The sequence below is a fragment of the Lissotriton vulgaris genome, chromosome 4_1 (assembly GCF_964263255.1).
Source record: "Lissotriton vulgaris chromosome 4_1, aLisVul1.2, whole genome shotgun sequence".
Taxonomy (NCBI): domain Eukaryota; kingdom Metazoa; phylum Chordata; class Amphibia; order Caudata; family Salamandridae; genus Lissotriton; species Lissotriton vulgaris.
This window is the reverse complement of record NC_141691.1, coordinates 425,905,889-425,928,305: the sequence shown is the minus strand read 5'-3', so window position 1 is coordinate 425,928,305 and position 22,417 is coordinate 425,905,889. Positions and strand designations below refer to the sequence as shown.

At 43.4% G+C, this 22,417-nt stretch overlaps 1 protein-coding gene across 1 annotated transcript; it reads right to left on the bottom strand.

The window, feature by feature from the left end:
* Window positions 1-1,491: 1,491 nt before the first annotated feature.
* Window positions 1,492-3,076, bottom strand: LOC147718828 (uncharacterized). Its single transcript, XM_086967244.1, has 2 exons — window positions 2,644-3,076; window positions 1,492-2,360 (listed from the first exon to the last, which is right to left on the bottom strand). Exons 1-2 carry the CDS (start codon window positions 3,074-3,076, stop codon window positions 1,492-1,494), a joined length of 1,302 nt encoding a protein of 433 aa, XP_086823370.1.
* Between the last annotated feature and the right edge of the window lie 19,341 nt (window positions 3,077-22,417).

The window sequence follows — 22,417 nt, the reverse complement described above, 5'->3', positions numbered from 1 at the left end:
GCGATTATCGCTAATATGTTGCGAATTCGCAAAGAGATGTATGACGGAATCGCAATTAGCGAAAAAACGATTTTCGCAGATTAAGAACTCGCAAATAACACTAACTCAAACCAGGTGCAAAAATTTTTGAAAGTATAAATGACAGGCCCAACTGCTTCTTTTGAAGAGAACAATGGCTGCACTTTACGTGATAGCTAGAAGGCTGCGCATTCAAGCTCTTGCACAGAGGAGACAGAGGCAGGAAAGGATTTTCAGACTGAGGATTACCTTATTTCAACAGACAGAAGAAGACATTTTTGAGAAATATAGACTGCATCCACATACCATTTTGGACCTCATTGTGGAGTTAAAGCCTTTCTTAGAGCATGAGACACACAGGACACATTCAATACCAACTCATGTGCAAGTACTGTGTTCCCTACATCTTCTTGCTTCTGGATCTTTTCAAAGGGTGATAGCAGAGGTAGGAGGAGTATCCCAGAGTGCTTTTTCAAGATTCTTCAGGGTATTTCTTGATGCAATGATGAGCAGGTTGCACCATCACATTTACCTTACCAGCACTCCTCAAGATATCCAAATTTCTAAGTATGACTTTTATCAAATAGCTCATTTTCCACATGTTATTGGATGTATAGATGGAACACATATTGCCATTACTCCTCCTGCTGCAACTGAACATCTTTATCGGAATAGGAAAAGTTACCACTCTTTAAACATTCAAATGGTGTGTAATGCTAAGTACATCATTACTGACATTGTTGCAAAATTCCCTGGAAGCACTCATGACTCATATATATTTAGACACAGTGGATTACATGCCTGTTTGAGTACTGGTGAATTTGGAGATGGGTTTCTGCTTGGTAAGTGCTTTTAAAAATTACTTCAACTTGATTCAAATTGTCTTATTTAAAGTACAAACTAACAACTATTCACATTACTGTGCAGGAGACAGCGCGTATGCAGTTCGTGACTTTATATTGACCCCATACCTGAATCCAACAAACGTACATGAAAGAAGATACAATAAGGCACACCGCTCTACACGTGGAGTCATTGAGAGAACTTTTGGAATTTTGAAAAGTAGATTCAGAAGAATCCATAAAAGTGGTGGAGCTTTGCAATATAAACCATCCCTGTGTTGCAAAATTATCACAAGTTGTGCAATGTTACATAACATGGCAATAAGGAAAGGAACTGAATGTGAAGTGAGTGAACCTGAATCCTCAGACAATGATGATGTACCACCACCAAGAAGATGTGGTACTGGGTTAGGAGCTGTTGCTGGTCGTCAAAGGCGTGCAGAAATAACAAACAATTATTTCTAGGTAAGATTAAAAAACTACACAGCTGTTTCGTGCATTGACACATTTATTATTAGTAATTTAGCAATGCTAGTGACAAAAGAAACCTGTTACTTCACAGGACTTACAACAAAGACTGTGTCATCAGTCTAACATTCTATTTCCATTTAAGATTTGTGAAAATTAATGTTCACTTTTTGGCCTGTCTGCTGCTTTTCCTTTGCCCTGGCCCACTTCTCCTCACAGATGTCTGTGGAGACACTTGCCTTCCACTCCTGTGGGCAGTGGTGTCCAATGTAGGTGTAGGGTTCTTGCTGCTTCCACTTCCAGTGTCCTCATTCTCAATGGGCTCAAATGAAGCAGTAGAACCTTTTTTGCATGTATTTAATAATTCAAAGGAATGTGAAAACTTATCCAGGCCTTTTGCAACATTTCTTGAGCACTCACTGACCATGCGTTGCATAGTAATGCTGCGAACATTGCTTTGTGCAGATACAGTGCATAGTCTGTTGACAGCAGTATAGTACTTTTGTAGCTTTAAGTTACGTCGACGTGAATCTCTGGCCCTATTTGTTTCAGAATTCTCTAAAGCAACACATAGTCTGTCTAAAGAGTCAGCCATGCGCCTCATGCCATCCGCCACATGGGTATTACTTTTGTTCAATTTGTTCAGTTGGGCATTGATGGACCTCAGTGCTTTGTGCTGCTTTTCTTGCACTTTAAGCATGTTGTGCTCCAAACCTGCAAATATATTTACATTCTCTATTGCTTCACCCCTGTTCTGTCTGGAAGTACTGACAGAGTATGATCTTCTTCTTGCTGAATCATTTACTAATTCTACATTGGTATCTGCATTTTCTGACTCTTGGACAATACTTCTTGATCCCTCAGGTTCCTCGTCTGAGTCTTGGAAAGGTTGCAGTTGTGCAACAGGTCTTCTTTTACGCCTAGTAAAAGTGATGGATTCCTCCTCATTATTGTCAATAAGGTCTTCAGGGCCAGTATTATTTTCTTGGGAAGATTGGCCACCTTCAACATCATGTGACTGTTCAACATGATCTAAGAATGAAGAAAGAGGCAAATGAGAATTTTGCTTGTCTGTCTGTCTGCTTAATAAAAATTTAAATATGCAAACAACAGATTGTGTTTTGCAGTTATTTATAGGTAATCGTTGGGTTATAAAAAGCCAAACTAATAAAGTTAGATATGTTTACTACATTTACATACACAGCAGTTGTTAATGCCAATCAGCAATGAAGACCCTCAATGTAAATCCACTCATTCATGCAGGGCATCACACACAACATACATATCCATGTAATCAGTCTTGCATCCATCTTACCTTCTTCTGCAAGTTGGTGTTCTGAACTGTCAATTGTTGTCACTCCACTTATACTTTCTTGTTGTATAGTTGATTCCACAAGCTCCTCATGTGGGGTTGGCTGGTCTATATTTACTGTTCCTCCTCCTGTTTTATTTGCTTCCTTCACTCTCTCAGCAAGTTTCTCCTTTGCCCTCAGCCGCATGTCGTACCAACGCTTCTTAATTTCCTCAATTGACCTTGGGATGACTCCAACCGCATTCACTTTCTCTTGGATTTCCAGCCAAATCTTTTTTTTCCTTACATCTGGAACATTTTTAGCCTGTTTCCCAAATAATAGTTCATGATTGCAGGCCATTTCCTCAATCAAGGTCTCCACCTCCCTCTCAGAAAACTTCTGTTTCCTTTTCCTTTTCTCTGCAGAGGGCCCAGCTTCAGAATTTCCAGCCTCCATTGTGCAGTAAAACAGGTCTTCACACCAGCCAAACAGGTTTTTAACTGCCACTGGGTGTGGCTCAGGCATACAGGTGGATCTAATCAGGTTCACTTCCTGACTATGACTCAGCTATTTTTCAGTTTTCAGCAGCAGATTCATGCATTTTAGCGATTCCTTATTTTGCGATTATCGCAATTAAAGAATCGCAAAAAAATCGCACAAAATTATGCGACATATAAGGAATCGCAAAAAAATCGCAGAAAATTACATACATCCCATTATGCGACTTCTTAATTGCGATTCGCAATGAATCGCAATTAAGAAATCGCAAACGAATTTCTTGATACATCTACCCCTATATTTCTTAAAAATGATGATCATGCGCACCACCAAACTCTCTGAGTTTCATTTATTCAATTCATCGTCTAGTGCACCTTTTTACGAAAAACATATTTAGTTATAGGCAAATAAAATAAATCTGACAATTAGCAGTTCATATTTTTTTCCAAATACATATGCTATATTCAGGGCCGGCTTTAGCACTGGAGGCGCCCAGTGTGACAATGTTTGTTGGCGACCCCCCAATGACCACCTCCCCCACAGATTCCCTAACTACTACCCTTTATTACTGCCCCTGAAGTCTCCATAATCTCTCACTCAGATGCATTTAATTAGATTTATAGTGCTGCCGTCACTCATACCAGTGTAGGGTGTCACAGTACTTTACATCACACACACTACACAGAGACAATCAAACACAGTGGTGTAAATGAGTGTATAGGAAAAATGTCATAAGATAGAGGACTACAAGGTGTAGTAGTCACATCATAGTAGGAAGGATAGTTTATACGTCCTTGATTGAGGTTTCACTATAATAATCTTAACTGATTTCTATCCAAATTAACCCAATTTCCCAACATTAGGATAATGTAAGACTGGGGGAAAAAACATAACGCTCTAATATATAACTTGTGGTTTGAATGCAGCTCTTTCATGGCAGTTAATAGCTCAATGCTCTACCCAACAACCCACTGACCTATTTACATTACATGCACTTTGTGATCTGAATAGTGCATGTTCTTCGCAGCAGGTATATTCACCCTCTGTGCTACCTCACCATGAATCAAATCTTCCACTAGACAAACCTCTGATCTTTCTCCTGGAAGAACATTAATAACAGGAGATATCATGACATTTTTAAGGTTGCCTGAAAATTGCATGAGGCCTGAACGTGGCAGCAGGTGCTTTTAAATCCATAATATACTTCAAACACTACACCCACCACCTAAAGGAAGCACCCGGTGCGGTCGCACTGGTCACAGCGCTTTACAGACGGCTATATTTTTACTGAAAGTCAATTTCAAATTGTGCTGTGGCTTCGAATAAGTGGTAGAATTCCTGTTTTCATTAACAAAAGTCCTACAGCACAATGAATAAACATGTCTTAGTATCAGACAATGAAAATGTATTTCCAGTTGAAAAATGTTCAAAGGAAAGAGAAAATTAGCCCTTTTTAAGGTAGAAGTAGCCAGTAACGGTTTAAGGCATAGGCAAAGTGGGTTCTGGGCCAGGGCTTTAGCCTTTCAGGGGGCCCCCTTATAGAGCCATCTCTGTTCTGCAGAATCTTGCCCTGATGACCTTGAGTACTTGTTAAAAAGGTTGTTTAAAATACCATTAACTTTTCATTTAGTTTTAATGCTTGAGTCTACTACAGATATTTTACAGAGAAATGTCCTATCACTTACCGGTAATCTTCATTACTCTGGGTCCCGTTGTCCTCGTCCCCTTCATTCATAACCAATGAGATTGACCATCTCGAAGACAAAAAGAAAGCAGAAATGCTGGTACGCCCCTCCCTCTCCCTATAGGGAGTACATAAGGGTACAGTACCCAGCATGACTCCTGAACCACCAAGCCCAAGATGAGGGCCGGAAAGCCCAGGAGGGAGGGAGGGATGCAATGAAGGGGACGAGGACAACGGGACCTGGAGTAAAGAAGATTACTGGTAAGTAATAGGACATTACCCCCAGGTCCCTCCTGTCCTCGTCCCCTTCATTCATAACCAATGAGAATACCCAAGCAGCAACCGGCCATCATCAAACAACAAACCACCAGGACACAGCAGAACAGCAAAACTCAGCAATTTATTGAAAACAACAGCACAACAAAAAGGAAAACAAGGGGAATCAGGAACACACAGCCTGATGAACCCCCAAACCAAAGTTAGTGTCATCCCCCAGAACATTCTGGATACGGTAATGCCTAAGAAAGGTAATAGCAGAAGCCCAAGTGGCGGCCCTACAAATTTCAGAAAGGGAAACCCCACAAACCTCCGCCCAGGAATCCCCCTAGTAGACCGCCCCTTAACCCCAGCCGGGGGAGGGAAACCAGAAAGGGAATAGGCCAGAACAATAACCTGCTTCAACCAACGCCCAAAAGAAGAAGAAGAAGCACGGCAACCCCTGGAGACAGCACCAAAAGAAACAAACAGGGAGTCAGAAAGCCGAAAGTCATGGGTCCAATCCAAATAAACCCGCAAAGCCCGGCAAACATCCAGCAAGGACCAAGGGAGGTCGTCCCCGTCCACCGGAGCCAAAAGCAAAGCAGGCAGGACCAGCTCCTGAGAGCGATGGAATTGGGAGGAAACTGTTGTGATAATGAATCCAATACACAAGTAAATCTTGAAGTAGGTTTATTCCTCAGAGAAAGATCCTAAACAGCTTCTTGCCAGACACAGCTGGACCAACTGATAACAGAGCCACAGCGGTGACATCATATTAGAATCTCTAGAGCATCATAAGGATGCAGCATTCCAAGCAATAACAAATGTGTAAAATGCAAGCCAGCATTATAGAAACATAACACATCTCCCCCCTTTATAGTAAGGCCAGAAAAAGAAAGAAAAACAAAAACAAATCAACAAAAATAAATAAATAAATAAATAAATAACTGAGGCTCATGAGTTGAATGAAGAAACATAATCACTCAGATACCCAGGTAACCTTCTTTCACCAGCAGCCCTCAAAACACGTGAACCATCCAACCCATCTCCCTCCCTTGCAGGCGTATCTTGTTCATCAGAAGTATTTGTAACTCCAGAGGAGGGAGTATCAACCCCTTGTACCTTTCCAAACTCTACATCCTTCATCAACATCCAAGGAGAACACCGCTCCTTATCATATGTACCTTCCAAATTTTCTACGTGTTTGGAGTCACCCCTTTGATATAAAGCAACCCGCCTGAGATTCCAAACTTGACCATTAGTTAATCTCACCCAATTGCTGCCCACAGTTTTCACCTTGAAAGGTCCTCTGAACCTGTTGACAAAATTATTATGCCCACCAGGCTTCACTTTCACTAGATCTCCCACATTAAAGTACCGTTTGCCATCCCCATTCAACCACCCTGATTGTGATTCTGCCCCTCTTGTTTTCTCCCTCATCCATGAAGGAAGTAACTTGGAGCCAGCCTCCCTTCCTCGCATCATTCCAAATGGGCTCTTACCTAAGACATCATTCACTGTTGTGCGATACGCCCACAGCATCTCACTCACTGACTCAAGTACAGGTAGACCAGAACCATGAGCCAATTGCATGGTACCCTTGACCATGCGGTTGATGCGCTCCACAAGTCCGTTTCCTTGTGGATTATATAGAGAACAACACACATGCTTTACACCAACAGAATCTAAGAAGCACTTCATTTCTGTAGAGGTCAATTGTGTTCCATTGTCAGTCAACAAAACTTCTGGAAATCCTTCCCTCTTAAAAATTTCTGACAAAACAGCAATGGTAGCTTTAGCCGTTATACTGCTCATAAACGCAACCTCCACCCATTTCGATTTCGCATCCACCAAAACAACCGCAAACCTCTCATTCTCTTTTAAGAAAGAAAATGGCCCGACAAAGTCTAGACACACCTTTTCCCAAACCTTGTCAGCAACAGAAACATGCTGGGGCTCTTTGCTCGATCCAATGCCAACCCTTAACCTCTTCTCAGACTCCTTGCATGCCACACACCTCTCTACCCACTCTCTCACCTGCTGATCCATAGCGGGCCACCAGTACAATTCTTTCAACCTCCTTATGGTCATTGTTTGACCCATGTGGCCTTGATGTGCTAACCCAATCAATCTGCCCCGCAAACCCTGTGGCGGTATAAACTTATCCTGACGCATTAACACCCCATTATCTGTAACAGATAATTGATCTACAACTTTCAAATAAGGCCGAACACCAAGTGGAACAGAACTTTCCCTCCTGGTAACACCCTTCATCATCCTGCGGACACCAATCAAAGTTGCATCCTCTTCCATCTGCTCAATCCAGGTCTTCTTCTGAATAGCACCATCCATACCTTCTACTGCATCATCAATACTTGCTACCACTTCCTCCGTAGAGAGATCCACAACCACAGCTTTCTCATCCGGCAACCTTGACAAACAGTCAGCGACTTTATTGCGCCAACCTGGAACATACTCCACTTTACAGTCAAAATCTTGCAGCTTTACTGCCAATCTTGCTAACCTACCAGAACAATTGCTTATCCCTCCTGGACCCAAAATTTTCAACAACGGTTTATGATCAGTGCGCAACCGAAAATGACTGCCCCACAAAAATACTCTAAAATGACTTGTAGCCCAGGCCGCCGCCAATGCCTCTCTCTCTATAACAGAGTAATTGCGTTCACACTCAGACAAAGAGCGAGAAGCAAATGCTACTGTCCTTTCCACACCCCCACGCACTTGTGCCAAAACAGCACCTATGCCCACGCCACTTGCATCCACAGTAAGGATATTATCCAAACCACTTTGAAATGGAGTCAAAACACCTGCATGAACTATTTCCTTTTTAATCACATCAAACGCAGATTGTTGCATTTTCCCCCAGCTAAACTTCTTACCCTTCCTTAAGAGCTCCCTCAATGCTTCCGTCTTGTGTGAAAAATTTAGCACAAACTTCGAATAGTATTCCACTAAGCCCATGAAGGAACGTAAAGAGTCCCTATCATGAGGCACACTTGCGTTCGCAATGGCACTAACCAGGTTCTCCTTTGGTCGTATCCCTTCCTCAGTAACAAGATGCCCCAAATATTCCACTTCCTGTGTCTTGAACTTGCACTTTTCCCTCTTTAAGGTCATGCCAGCCTTTGCAATCCTATCCAACACCTTAGCAAGAGCTTGATTGTGTTCCTTTTCATCTTTTCCAAACACAAGTATGTCATCCTGAAATACTACTGCCTTATCAATTCCACCCAAAATAGAATTCATCAAACGCTGGAAGACACTAGCAGCGGAACACAGCCCAAACGGGAGTCTGCAAAACTGGAAAGTGCCCTCCGCAGTAATAAAAGACGTTAGAGATTTAGATTCCGCACTAAGTTCTACCTGATGGTATGCACTGCGCATATCCAGTTTACTGAAAACCTTTGCATCATCAAGCAAAAGGACCAATTCATTTATGTTTGGCAAAGGGAACCTGTCTGATATTACATTTTCATTCAGACTTCTCAGATCCACACAGAATCTGAGAGAGCCATCCTGTTTGTTCGTGATAACGACCGGACTTAACCATTCAACAGCTTCCACTGGTTCAATGACTTTGTCGTCCAAAAGCTGTTGAATTATTTCCTTCACCTTTCCTCTAGCTGCTATTGGAACCCTTCTAGCTGCATGTTGGACCGGAATCGAGTCTTTTTTCAATTTGATGACATGCTGATAATTCCTAAATTTTCCCAGTCTAGGCTCAAATACACCACTAAATTTATCCAATAAGTCATTCATACTATCCACATTACCTGCATCAACAATCATGACCGGTATATCAGCTGTGGGATCTACCTTGATCCCCAAGTCATATTGGTGTGGCCAACCTAGTATTGGCGGTCCCTCTTCAGCCACATACATTTTTCCATGAGTCTCTCTCCCCCCAAACACTATCTTTGCATCCATGTATCCAACCACTTTAATTTCGTTCCCTTGATAAGATTTCAAAGCAACATCAGATCTGGATAAAACATCACTCTTCCATGTTTCATCATACATAGCTTGAGGTATAATAGTGTACAGTGATCCTGTATCAACCATCAAGGACAATGGCTTACCATTTACTTCAAAATCAGCTCTCGGTCTTGTCCTTCTCTTTTCCAAACCCTCCACCTCTGCCACATCAACATCCCCATTAACAACCACAACCTTGTAAGAGGCTGTAGCATCATTAACACATGCAACTTTATCATTTTGTTGCTTGCACATACGTGCCAAATGTCCTCTTTTGCCACACTTTAAACAATCTTTCCCTACTGCATAGCACTGTTTTGAGTCCGCCATATGGTATGTGCTCCCACATCTAAGACAGTGCTTTGCTGCAATCTTGCCAGATGACTTATAAAAGTTTTTTTGAAATTTATTTTTACTGTTAAAGTTATTTTGACTCTTGTTTCTGATGGCACAAATACTTTCCGAATCATCTTCCAGAACTGCAACTTCCTTATCTTTATTGTTGCTGGGACTTATTTTCATTTCTCGCATGCACTTCTCCGATTCCTCGACCACCTTTGCAATAGCTATAGCATCTTTCAATGTTGGATTACTTGAGGCCCACAACCTCTCTTGAGTCTTTTTGCAATGACATTGCACAATTAACTGGTCACGAATCATCTCTTCTTGCATTGCTCCGAATTGACATTTGGATGACAATTCTCTCAATCTGGCTACAAATTCATCAATGCTCTCACTTTGTCGTTGAGGCTGTGTATAAAATTTGTGCCTCCTCATGACTACATTGACATGCTTTGCAAACCTTTTTTCTAGTTTCATCTTTGCATCCTTGTAAACATCCTCTATTTCTTCGCCTGAAGGAAGATATTTAAACACATGTTGTCCCTCTTTTCCTAGACAACCCAACAGTAAGGCTTTCTTTCTCACAGCTGGAAATTTTGTCCCATCGAGAGCTACTATATAATTCTCAAAACAGTCTATCCAGTCCTCCCATTCGATAGGGGGCTCTCCTGGAGACATTAGGAATGCTGGAGGAATCACAATTGCAGTGCTCACATCCATTTTTGTTTGCAGTACCAGTTACCACCTCACGATGGCAGCGTAATTTGCAGCTTGGATTGTACTCTCCTATAAATGAAACGCTCTTAACCAATGAGCTCTCAGTTTACAGAATCTTCTTTCCTTCTATGTTCATACCCATGAAACGAGCAATGAGAGAACCGTCAAGAACTGCTGCACTTTAGTAAGTACACTACTTTATCCTACTGCTCACAATAACTGTAATCTGTTGCAGCTTTCCAAAACATCATCTTTGATGTAACTTGTTAAGGTGTTATAATCTTTTAGCCAAAGACTTTGTGGAAAACGTTTTTATTTAACACTCCAGGCTTCTCACACAACTTTATTGTGATACTTCTTACTTCCACTAAATATCGTGTTTAGGTAATCACAATTCGTCACATCCTATGAAAAACAAGGTTTATGTTTCAACTAACAGCCGCACCTCGAGCTTTCCTTCCGTTTTCGTTTTTATTTTTTAATATTTTCAGGCATGCGACAGTAATTAAACACAGCTGTGAACTCCTTGATTACTTGATTACCTCGCCGTGTTTACTTTGAAAGGAAGCCTCGAGCACATGAGAACGTTCGTGCTCTCCTTACGCAGGGTGTTTACAATCAATTGGCACACACGAGCTGCTCTTCGCGCTTCACTGCCACCACGAGCTCGTGCTGCCTTTCGCTTCCCTGCTCGCGCTTTGTTTATATTTGAAAAGTCTGTTTGCTTAACATTAACTCTCGCTGCTGAAAGTGTGCAAATGACAATTCTTCAACAAAATACACTTTTACCAGGCTAAAACAATTTCTTGTATATACCATTTAACCAATAGCAATGTCTTTTATTTTCCACTCGATAATATTCGATTTTAACTTTTGCCTTTCTGCTGATTTCCTTAATAATACTGCTCAATCTTTCCAAGCACTGTTCAATTGAGTTATTGATAATATAATTTGATTTTCGAAACAGTTTCCATTCTCCATTTACTTCTAAATATTTTAAGTTTCAACATGAATTGTTTCACACTCCAAGAATATTATCAGGTTTCTTTCATGCTTGCTCTGCTCCAAGTTAATTCGAGTACTTGTTGACAACACGACTTGATGAATGATTTAAAGGTCGTGAACTGATGAAATAAACACAAGTCTCTTTATGAGCAGAAATCTCGCAATGAATTGTCAGTAGCACGCAAATGTCTATATTTTATGAGCAGACGTTATATAATTAAGTAACAAAGTGAAGTTGATATCTCTTACCAGCTGGCAGGTTTTCATTGAAAAAGATAATGTCAAGTTTCAACTTCATTACAGCAGAAAGGTCATCTTATTCAACGAGTTGGGTTCTTTCCCTTTTAGTTTAGGATAATCTATCTTCCTCCAACCAGAGTACTCCTCCTCTTGTCTGGTCAAGAAGTAAACGTCGCCAAATTTGTTGTGATAATGAATCCAATACACAAGTAAATCTTGAAGTAGGTTTATTCCTCAGAGAAAGATCCTAAACAGCTTCTTGCCAGACACAGCTGGACCAACTGATAACAGAGCCACAGCGGTGACATCATATTAGAATCTCTAGAGCATCATAAGGATGCAGCATTCCAAGCAATAACAAATGTGTAAAATGCAAGCCAGCATTATAGAAACATAACAGAAACCTTAGGAATGAAGGAGGAATCCAAACGAAGAACCACCCCGTCAGCAGAAAAGGACAGAAAGGGCCCCCGAGCCATCAAAGCACCTAGCTCCCCCAGGCGACGAGCAGAAGTGATAGCCACCAAAAAAACAACCTTCAGGGTGACAAAGTTCATATCTACCACCTTCAAAGGCTCAAAGGGAGCGGCAACAAGAACCCACAAAACCAAGGGAAGATCCCAGAGAGGAAAGGAAGGACGCACCACAGGGCGGGAATTAGAAAAACTACGCAACAGACGGGAAACCAGACCATTCACATCCGGCAGATTCCCCCAAGGAGCCCGAAAAGCCCTGATAGCAGCCCACTGAGCCCGCAAAGTAGAAATGGACAAACGCTTCTCGAACCCATCCCAAAGGAACTGGAGAACATCCGGCATAGGACAAACCAAGGGCGACAAAGCCAGGCCAAGACACCAACACTCAAAGTTGCCCCAATGCCTACCATAGGATTGAAGGGTAGAAGGCTTCCGAGACTGCTCACTAGCCAAGGCTAAATGTTCCGGGAGACCTCTATTCCTCCACCCCTGCCTCTCAACCGCCAAACCGACAGCCGAAGCCGCTGGAGGGGCAACATCGGAGAGGACCGCAACGGAGACGGAGGGAAGGGGAAGAACCATGGACCCTGAACAGCCAACAGCATCAGCGTGGGAAACCAAGACCTGCGGGGCCAGAAGGGGACGACCACCACCTCCCGATCCTCCCGCAACAGCCGGGCCAGAAAGCGTGAGATCACAACCAGAGGAGGAAATGCGTACAGCAGGCGAGACGGCCAGGGAAGTGACAGAGCATCTACTCCCGAAGACCCCTCCTGAGGAACCCGGGAGAAGAAACGGGGAAGCTGCGCATTGTGCCGGGAAGCAAAGAGGTCCAGAAAGGGCCGACCAAACCTCACGCACACCAGACGAAAGGCCACCGGAGTCAAGGCCAACTACAGGGAGGCAGGAAAAAAACGACTGAGGGCATCCGCCACCCCATTGTCTACCCCCCGAACATGTACAGCCACCAGGGACAAAAGATGGCACTCCGCCCGGCAAAACAACGGGTACACCACCGCGTTCAGGGACCGAGAACGAATACCGCCCTGGTGATTCAAGTAGGCCACCGTTACCAAATTGTCCGACCGGACCAACACATGGCAGCCCACCAGAAGGAGCAGAAACCCCCTGACAGCTCGACACACCGCAGACAACTCCCGCCAGTTCGAAGACCTACGACCCTCCAGAAGGGACCAACGACCCTGAAGGCACTCCGACCCCAAAGTCGCCCTCCAGCCCAGAGCACTGGCATCCGTCGTAAGTACCACCGGAGGAGGAGACTGTAGAGGCAAGCCCTTGTCCAGATTGGAAGACAGAGACCACCAACGCAGGGCAGGAAGGATTGACAGAGACACAGGAACAAGAAGTGATAAGTTCCCCAACAAGGGATCCCACCGAGACAGCAGGTAGGACCAAAGAGAACGAAGATGGAAACGCTCCCAAGGCACCGTGAACACCGTGGCAGCCATCAACCCCAGCAGGCGAAACCATAGCCAGACCCGAAACTACCTCCCCACAAGAAACCGATGAGCCAGAGAACACAGGGTCACAGCCCGATCCACCGGCAGGAACACCCGATTCAAATCCATGTGGAAACGGGCCCCAATGAACTGCAAGTCCTGAGACGGAGGTAGCCGGCACTTTGGGAGATTCAACAGGAACCCATGGTCTCTCAACGCAGCACACACCACCCGCTGATCCGCCAACAACTGCTCCGTGGTGGGAGAATGCAGGAGCCAGTCGTCCAGATACGGATAAACCATCATCCCCTGGAGATGCAAGAAAGCCACCAAGGGGGCGACCACCTTCGTAAACACCCTGGGAGCCGACCTCAGGCCAAACGGGAGAACCATAAACTGGTAATGAACCCCCAGAAGGCAAAAGCGCAGGAAGGGACGGGAGAGAGGATGGACAGGGACGTAATAATAGGCATCCTGAAGGTCCAGAGTGCACATGTAATGACCCTGGAGAACCAGGGGAATTACCCGCTGAAGAGTCTCCATCTTGAACGGAATCCGCAACACAAATTTGTTCAGGGCCTTGAGATCCAGAACAAGGTGAAACCCCCCAGTCACCTTGGGCACCAGAAAGATGATGGAGTAAAACCCCCGACCCACCTCCCCCGGAGGAACCACCTGAACAGCCCCCTTGTCCAACAGAGACTGAACCCCCCGGGACAGTTCCTCACGTTTGGACTGGCACGACGGCCAAGGAGTCGGACGGACCCCTGAGTCCGAAGACGGGCTGGAGAACCCCACCCGGTATCCCAAGCGGATCACGTCCAGGACCCACAAGTCTGAACAGGAGGACATCCTGGCCTGAAGAAACAACCGAAGCCGACCTCCAACCAAGGATCCGACCCCGAACCCCAGATAGTCAGGAACGAGGCTTCGCTGAAGGAGACATCGCCTTCTTGTCCCGACCCCGACCAGGGGCGGCAGGAAACTTCCAGGGCAAACTCCAACACGGTCCAAACCACAGACAACGGCAACGAACATCCTGGAAGCGCACCAGGAAACTCCCCAAGCCCGGCAGGAGGAGAGACCCGGGAAAATCAGCCCTATCAGAAGCCCAGCAGCAGGTAAGCCCCCAGTAGCCCAACGGCTCTTGGATCCATGCAATCAAAAAAGCATTCCTGCTTTCTTTTTTCTGTCTGCGAGATGGTCAATCTCATTGGTTATGAATGAAGGGGACGGGGACAGGAGGGACCTGGGGGTAATGTTGTTTATGTTTCATGCAACATCTATATAAAATGTTCTTTTAGATCAAAACAGGACCTCAATATTCATGTCACAGAGAATATTTGCAGTACTATTAGTGAGCTGCTGCTGATGTGTTATAATATTGAAAGCACATGTCACTATCCCTAAATATTAGCTACAAAAACATTTAGAATTTGCACCAGTGTGTCTGTGCACTGTCAATGACCTGCCCAAAGAGGACATGGAAGAGCTGAAACAGGATCATGAATTCGAAATTGTTCTGCAAAGGGGCCCCAAAAATACGTTTGGCCCAGTGCCCACAAAATCCTTAAAATATCCCTGGTAGCTGAGGTTCTTGAGGAACACTTTTCCATCTTTTACATTGTCTGTTTAAACGGGCTGCTGATAGCTGGTATCACAAAGCATTTGATTATTGTATTAGTAGTTATGTCACAACCACACTATAATAAAAAAATTAGGTACATGTGGGCGTACTTGTATTACAGAACCTCGTACATTACTCTCAATTTGTTAAAGAAATTGCTCACCGACAAAGAAGACAAGATAGTTGTTCACTTTGAGTCCTTCCTATATTCCATGCGATATAGTTTCACAGTATATTTTCATCTGAGAGCAAATTAAATACTTATCCCAATACCGTTGATATAAACCTAAATATGGAGTGATGCAGGCACAGGGAAATGCTAGACAACATAAATTCAAATAAATTAGAGCATTGAGTTGACCAATCAAATTTAAGAGTTGACATGGCTGTTGCCGTCATTTGCTCTGCTGACTCCACTGTTAACATTCTGCACAGGAAGATAGATTCGAGCTCCAAAGCAGTCTTAATTATAAAGAGAGATAGAGGGCTAGGGATGCTGAGGTGTTGTTACTAATGCTGATGAATCAGCCCTGCCTTTAAAGGAACCTTTCACTGTCTGGGGAGCACAAATTAATTGTTGGATTGTATGTTTGCTATTTGGATTTAATTGTGGTCCTCTAGTGTTGTTTGATTAGGGACAAGTGCTAATGACAATAATGACCTCAAGAGCAGATCATTACTTTTAAGTGTGCACAAGAAATTAATCTAGCATGTCTCTGCAATTATTGCTGGCCCAAAGGAATGCAGAACAATGTTAATGGACTTCCAAACTATCCCTGCTACTCAGCACTTCTCTGACACATCATTTCAAAATAAATGAAGTGCATATCTTAAGGGACATCAAAATAACCCCTTTTGTGTCTAAGATTTGCATTATATTTCTCTCTCTGTCCATAAAGTCATATAATATTTCAATTAAACCACATTTAAGGCTGAATTCAATTGTTAGTGCTACTTAAATATCACCAATATTTATTTTATAAAACTGCTCCTTTACAAAACGTATTCTAGGAAATGGATTGCTTTTCGTCATATATGTGTGAGTCTTTCTACTCATTTATGACATGGTGTTTCTGTCCATTACAGGACCAAATGATTTCATACAATGTCTCAAATCTCTAAACGTCCCCTTCAATCTGAACACGACGTGACATACTGTGCACTTTTTCACTCCTTAAGTAAGGATGCAGGTCTAAATTGGACATCTACCTCAATATAAAATAATATCAACCATACCTATACACATAACAAGACACCATATTTTTATAATGAAATAGAGGTGTATCAGAGTTGTACTTCCATATACATACATCCATTTTCCCGAATTCAGTTTTTAAACCTAATAGCTTAACGAGAAAAAATTGCATATTTGTTGAAAATTTCACCAAGACCAGCCCGCAAATTAAGTATAAGTCCCTATCAGTATGTCGAAAATGGAGGACTAGGCTGTTCTCACAGAGTTGCATTTATTAATCAAATAACTTTCTAAGATAGTAGCATATGCACAGAATAGACAGTACGATTTAATTACATTAATTGGGAGTGTCATAGAGGGGTGATCAGTATTAATCGCTCCCAAAAAATACACCACCAGGGTTGGAATATATTGAGTGTGAAAAATAGCATGTTGTAACAATGTGGATTATTATTTGGGGTGGGCTGTCACCCACCCAAAGAAATACTAGGATTAACTTCCCCGAGTGAACCTCAAAATCACTACTGTAACCTACGCTCCTCACCTTTGTATATATGACATTGAACAGACAGGCTTAACTTAGGCTATTGTGTAAAGTATTTATACAGTACCAAACATAGTGATAATGTCAAAATGCCAAACAATCAAGTCCCCAAATAAAATTTGAAAAAAGAGTACTTAAGAGCCAGGACTCACTTCAGAAGAGGTGACCTGCAAGGCCCAGGTCCAATTGGTACTGGTCAACTGGTAAGTTCAGGAAAATAAATCCTCTTGCAGCTTGTTGGGCACTTAGCAACATCGAAAAACCACAGTTGAACCTTGGAGTCCGAATCTTTATCCATGTATTAGAGGGTGAAGGTCCAGTCCTTCTGGACTCCTCTCAAGTCCCATACAAGAGATCCAATCATTTTCTGGTCTTCCACATGTCCAGTAAGTGTTCCTCTTAGGGTGCCTTGGGATGCCAACTTTATTGATTTCAAAAGCTAATCAGTGCGGAGGACTACCGGCTCCTACCTAATAAATGAGGTAAAAGTTGTCAGTCACTTGCAGTAGTTCCTGTTTGCCCTAGTGCGAACAATTCAATGGTGCACCTTACTTCTCAATTACAAGATAGGGAGATCTTTTCTCCTTTTAACAGAGTCTGTATGCTTAGGAAAATGAGTAGGGTCCTCCTGTATTGTATTTGTCTTCTGTATGTTTTATGCACCCTAGTATTACCTTTCATTATAGCCTGAGCTAGAGTAGCTTCCAGCTCAAGAATGTTGAAGTATAGGAATTTTTTTCATGTTGGTTCCACGCAGGAACTCCATACAGAGTCAGTGGCTGACTGGTGGGATAGGACTGCATGAGGCTGTCTCACCTGGGATAAAAGCATTCAACCAAAGAACTGGACACTTGGAGAGTTACTTTACAACTTTTTGGCAATAATTTTCTTGCACAGCTTAGGAGACGGACTGTGGTCCAAAAACAGTGGTAACTGTGTACAGCATGCTCTGCCACCACACAATACAGATTTAAAGGTTATTTGTTCCCAGTTGCTGCGCCCATAACCCTAATGGCAATCAAAGTGCCCAACACAATTGTTAATTATTTGCTGCTGAAATCGACTTTTAAAGATTTTTCTGCTGCGCATGAGCGTGTACTTTCAAACACGTAGCGTAAGTTCCCCAGAGTGCCTCCATGTGAGCCAACACATTTCTTCTGCATGCGTTCCCTATCCAATCAAACACGATGAATTATGCGTTGTAATGGCATTCATTGTATTGCTATGCGTTATAAAGATATGTGTTGTAATGGTAGTAGTGTTGAAAAATCTGCATAGCAAAAGTATGAGTAGTAATGGTATGCAATGTAAAGTCATATATTCTCTGAGAATGCATGAAGTTCCATGTTATGTTATCTTTACCCAACTTGTATAGCGCAACAGCTGCCTCACCGAAGAGGCGTCCAGGCGCTGACTGCAACAAGACATATAGGCTAAAGCCTAAGCCAGAGAGAAGACATAAGTTTTGATAGCCTTCCCGAACCCCAGATAGTTGTCCAGACAACAGATCTGGAAGGGAAGGGAGTTCCAGAATTTAGCTGCTAAGCTGTGAAATGACCGCCCCCCGGCTCGTACACATTTCACCTGAGAGACGATAACCAGGCATTGCCCCATGGAGCGCAGATGGCGCATGGGTGTGTAGGGCACTAACAGATTGGCCATAATTCCCGGGGAAGAGTACTTCAGAATTTTAAAGGCCAGGCAAAGGGCCTTGAATTCCATACGCTTGGCAACAGGCAGCTAATGTAGCCGTCGAATGGCACCAGTTGTCAGGCAGCTTCTAGGGAGCCCAAGCAGGGCTCTAGCTGCCGCATTTTGGACCCTTTGCAAACGCATGGCCTCTGCCTTATTTACCCCGAGATAGAGTGAGCTGGCGTAGACCAGCCTTGACCGGATAGCCGCTTGGACAGTTACTTGTCGGGTGGACGGGTCAAAGTACCCTAGCAGGGGTTTCAATCCCCGGAGCAAGCCAAAACACATGCCAGCCACTTTCTTGGGGTGGTCCTGAAAGCTGAGGGTCGAGTCCATCCACACCCCTAGGTTTTTCACCACTGACTTAGGGGTGGGTGCACTCCCAAGGATATTTGGCCACCATTGCTCACTCCTTAGCTCAATATCTTTCCCCACCAGCAACACCTCAGATTTATTGGTGTTAAGCTGGAGACAGTTGACGGTCATCGACTCCGCGACTGCCGCCAGACCCCTCCTGAATTTGGAAGCATCCCGCGTAGAGTCGTCAGAGAGAACCACCACCAACTGTGTGTCATCAGCATAAGAGACATTGGTGAGACCCCAGTCTTTGGCCACCACAGCCAATGGTTGTACATACAGATTGAATAGTACTGGACTCAGAGCAGAGCTCTGTGGCACACCGTGTCTGATAGACTGTACACGTGAAAGAAAAGTCGAGCGGTCACCTGGAATGCTCTTTCAGAAAGGAAAGATCTAAACCACTCTAGAGCAGAGCCAACGATACAGGCCTCCTCCAGACAATGTAGAAGAATCTGGTGAGAGATCGTATTGAACATGGTACTAAGATTTAACAGTATCAGTGCCGTGTTGTTCACAGGATCCAGAATGTTCGGTCACAGCAAGGAGAGATGTCTCCATGCTGAGACCTGGGCGGAAACCAATGTATGTCCAAGAATGCCATTAGGATGGTATTAATATGTGACTCTGCAATCTTAGACGCCCAAGGAAAGAGAGATATCGGATAGAGCTTTTCCAATTTGTCTGGATCAAGTGAAGGTTTTTTAAGTAGGGGGACCACCATCGCCTGTTTACGCTGCCGGGGAACCACTGCAGTGGAGAAAGAAGTATTAATCACCTGGCACAAAGGTGCTAAGAGCACAGGCACAGAGTCGATGAACTGGTCAGGCTTAAGAGGGTCCGCAGGAGAGCCAGATTTAACTTTGCTGCATAGCAGACAAAGCTCATCCTGTGAGACCGAAAGAAAGGGCGTGAGAATATGGGTAGTAGGGGGTGTATGTATGGGGCTAAGACAAGCAGAAACCAAAGTGAAGGACTTATATATAGTTTCCACTTTCTTGACAAAAAAGGAGCAAGGTCCTCACAATGCTGCTTAGACGTGATCGCAGAAGCCATAGGGGTTTTCCTTAGTTTAAAATTATTGAGTATTTTGAAAATACACTTGACTGGATTGCTGCTTGACTTAATTTCATTAGAAGAGTAGGCAGCCCGCTCAGATTGTAAAGCCTGATGGTAGCTCTCAATGGCAGCCTAATAGCATCTCTTAGCCATCAGGTCGTGATCCCTTCTCCTATCCTGCTCCAATTTTTTACAAGCTTTACACATTGTAGCCAGTCTATCAGAGAACCAAGGGTTGGAGTTAGAGTTGCGGCATTCAGACCATTTGGCCGGAATGAGAGAGTCCAGTGTTTGAAGAATCCAGTAGCAAAGAGTTTTATATGCCACGTCTGGATCTTGTGAGTTTCTAGGGCAAGCAAGGCATGAAATTGCTCAAGATTCAGTTCACGCTTACAGAAGGACTTCTGAACAGCTCTGCGCAGGGGTTCAGAGGCAGAGAAAGACACAGAGATCAGAAAGTGGTCAGACCAACATAGCGGGCTAGGTGTATTAACAGTAAGGGAAGGGAGGTTGGAAAAGACGGGGTCTAGCAAGTGACCTGCAGCATGAGTAGGACCTGAAACTAATTGAGTTAGTTGACAGGCTGCAAGGTCTGCAAGAAAGCTGCTGATTTCTGTATCTGTATAGCAGTCAAAGTGTACGTTCAAGTCTCCAAAAATAGTAAAATTAGCTGTTCTCATTGCCAGGGCACTGGTGACTTCAATGAGTGCAGGTTTAAACTCATTGGCTGGTCCAGGAGGACGGTTGAACAGCAGCCCTAACATGGTGTGGTTGGCGCTGAAGGAAATCGCATTGGAACATCCACAACAACACCCCTCTATTACACAAAATAAAGCCTGAAATAGGTTCATATTTACAAGGCCATGAAAAGTCATGCAGGGCGACTTTATTTGGCTCTGTACATATGGGTAAGCACACTGCGCCACATGTGCATCAAAAAAACGTGATGCACCACTGGCTCAATGTGCTTGTAAATAAACCCCTATATCTCTTACACAGTACTAATGGATCCAACAATGTCCTCAGTCCACCACTAATGTTTTTGACATACACAGCGTCTCCATAAATTGAATAGAGTGAATGGATTAATATTTTTGAGATCTACATTGGATGGTTAGGATTCTCAACCAGCGAGGAAAAGAGCAATTTTATTAAGCACACCTGGCAAAGAGGGGCTGCATGTTTTTCAGTATTTACCTGTTGCCACAAATTTGGATAGCAGTGCACTCACAGATGTGTATCTGGAAGCAAAATTGACTCTTGGAAAAGAGGTTTGCTAAAGACACAAATGGGGTAATGAGCAGTTTCAAATTTTACACTCAACCATAAAAGATTCAGGAAACTGTAGATGAGTTGTGTCCAGAGTAAGAAAGCTATCAATGTAATGTCAGTTTGGATGAATGACTGATGAACTGATGCGCCACCAAGTGATATTATAGTGCAAAGGCAAATAAATGCAGGAGAGACTATGGGCAGCAAAAAAACAACACTAAAAAGACACAATTGAACAAAGTAAAGTTGTGGAACAATCAGAATTATGTATGAAGGAAATGGAGAAGAGGGAGAAAAGTACTGGTGATGATACATTTGTGAAGAAGACAAAAGAAGCAACAGAAGTGCCTGCAGCCACTAATTGCAATCCTTTAACCTCATCCGTGCGGTGCAGATTTACCGCCGGTGCTGGGCCCTAATGATAATGGGTGTGGTCATGACGGAACGGTTCCGTCATGAGCACAGACCGATGCTCATGACGGAACCTTAAGCCATTACTATAGATCGCATAGGCATAACATACACCTTTTTCACAAAACCGCTACCTAAGGGCAGGTAGATGCTATACACACAACAGAAGTGGAGGTAGATTTTGTGTGGTAGGTGTGGTTGAATATGTTGGGCAGGTAGTTAGGTAAAGGTGGTTTTATATGGAAGGGTATGCAAATTAGCTTAAGTCTGTTAGAGGGGTAGGTATGGTTGGTTAGGTGCAGTCAATAGGTAGCTAGGTTAATGCTTTTAGAGTCGGTAGGTATGGTCAGTAAATATGTGTGTTGGTTAGGCTAGGCAATTGGTAGATGAAAAAACAATAGGTTGGGTATACAACAGGTTATATATCGTAGTAATTCAAGGTATGGTTGGTTACCTATGGTAGGTATGGCAGGGTTAGGTAGAGGAGTTTAAGAACAGTATGATAGGTATGGCAGGTAAGTACAAGAGGTGATATTTGAGGTAGGTTTGGTTAGAATGGTAGATATGGCAGGCTGGTGTGGCAAGGTAAATGTGGTGGTAAGTAGGCATGTTACGTCATTATGACAAGGTATGGCTGAACATAACATTTTTGTCCAATATACAAAATCATAGGGCAGCTGGCATAGGGCACTACCCATCATAAGTTTTGGATCTGTGAAAGTGAATACCTGATCATGGGGATAGTAAAGCTGAAAGTAAGAATTAAACTAAGCAACCATCAAAACATGGTAAGCATAATGCGGACAGTGTAAGACAGACTAGAATCCATGCCAAACCTCTGACATATGAATTTTTCTATAGTAGCACCTTTATCCCAGGTGGAATTATTTCACATGTACGTTGAGCATCCGGCACTGGCTGGATATTAGACACATCATTTACTGAAACTCCATGTTGGTCAAAA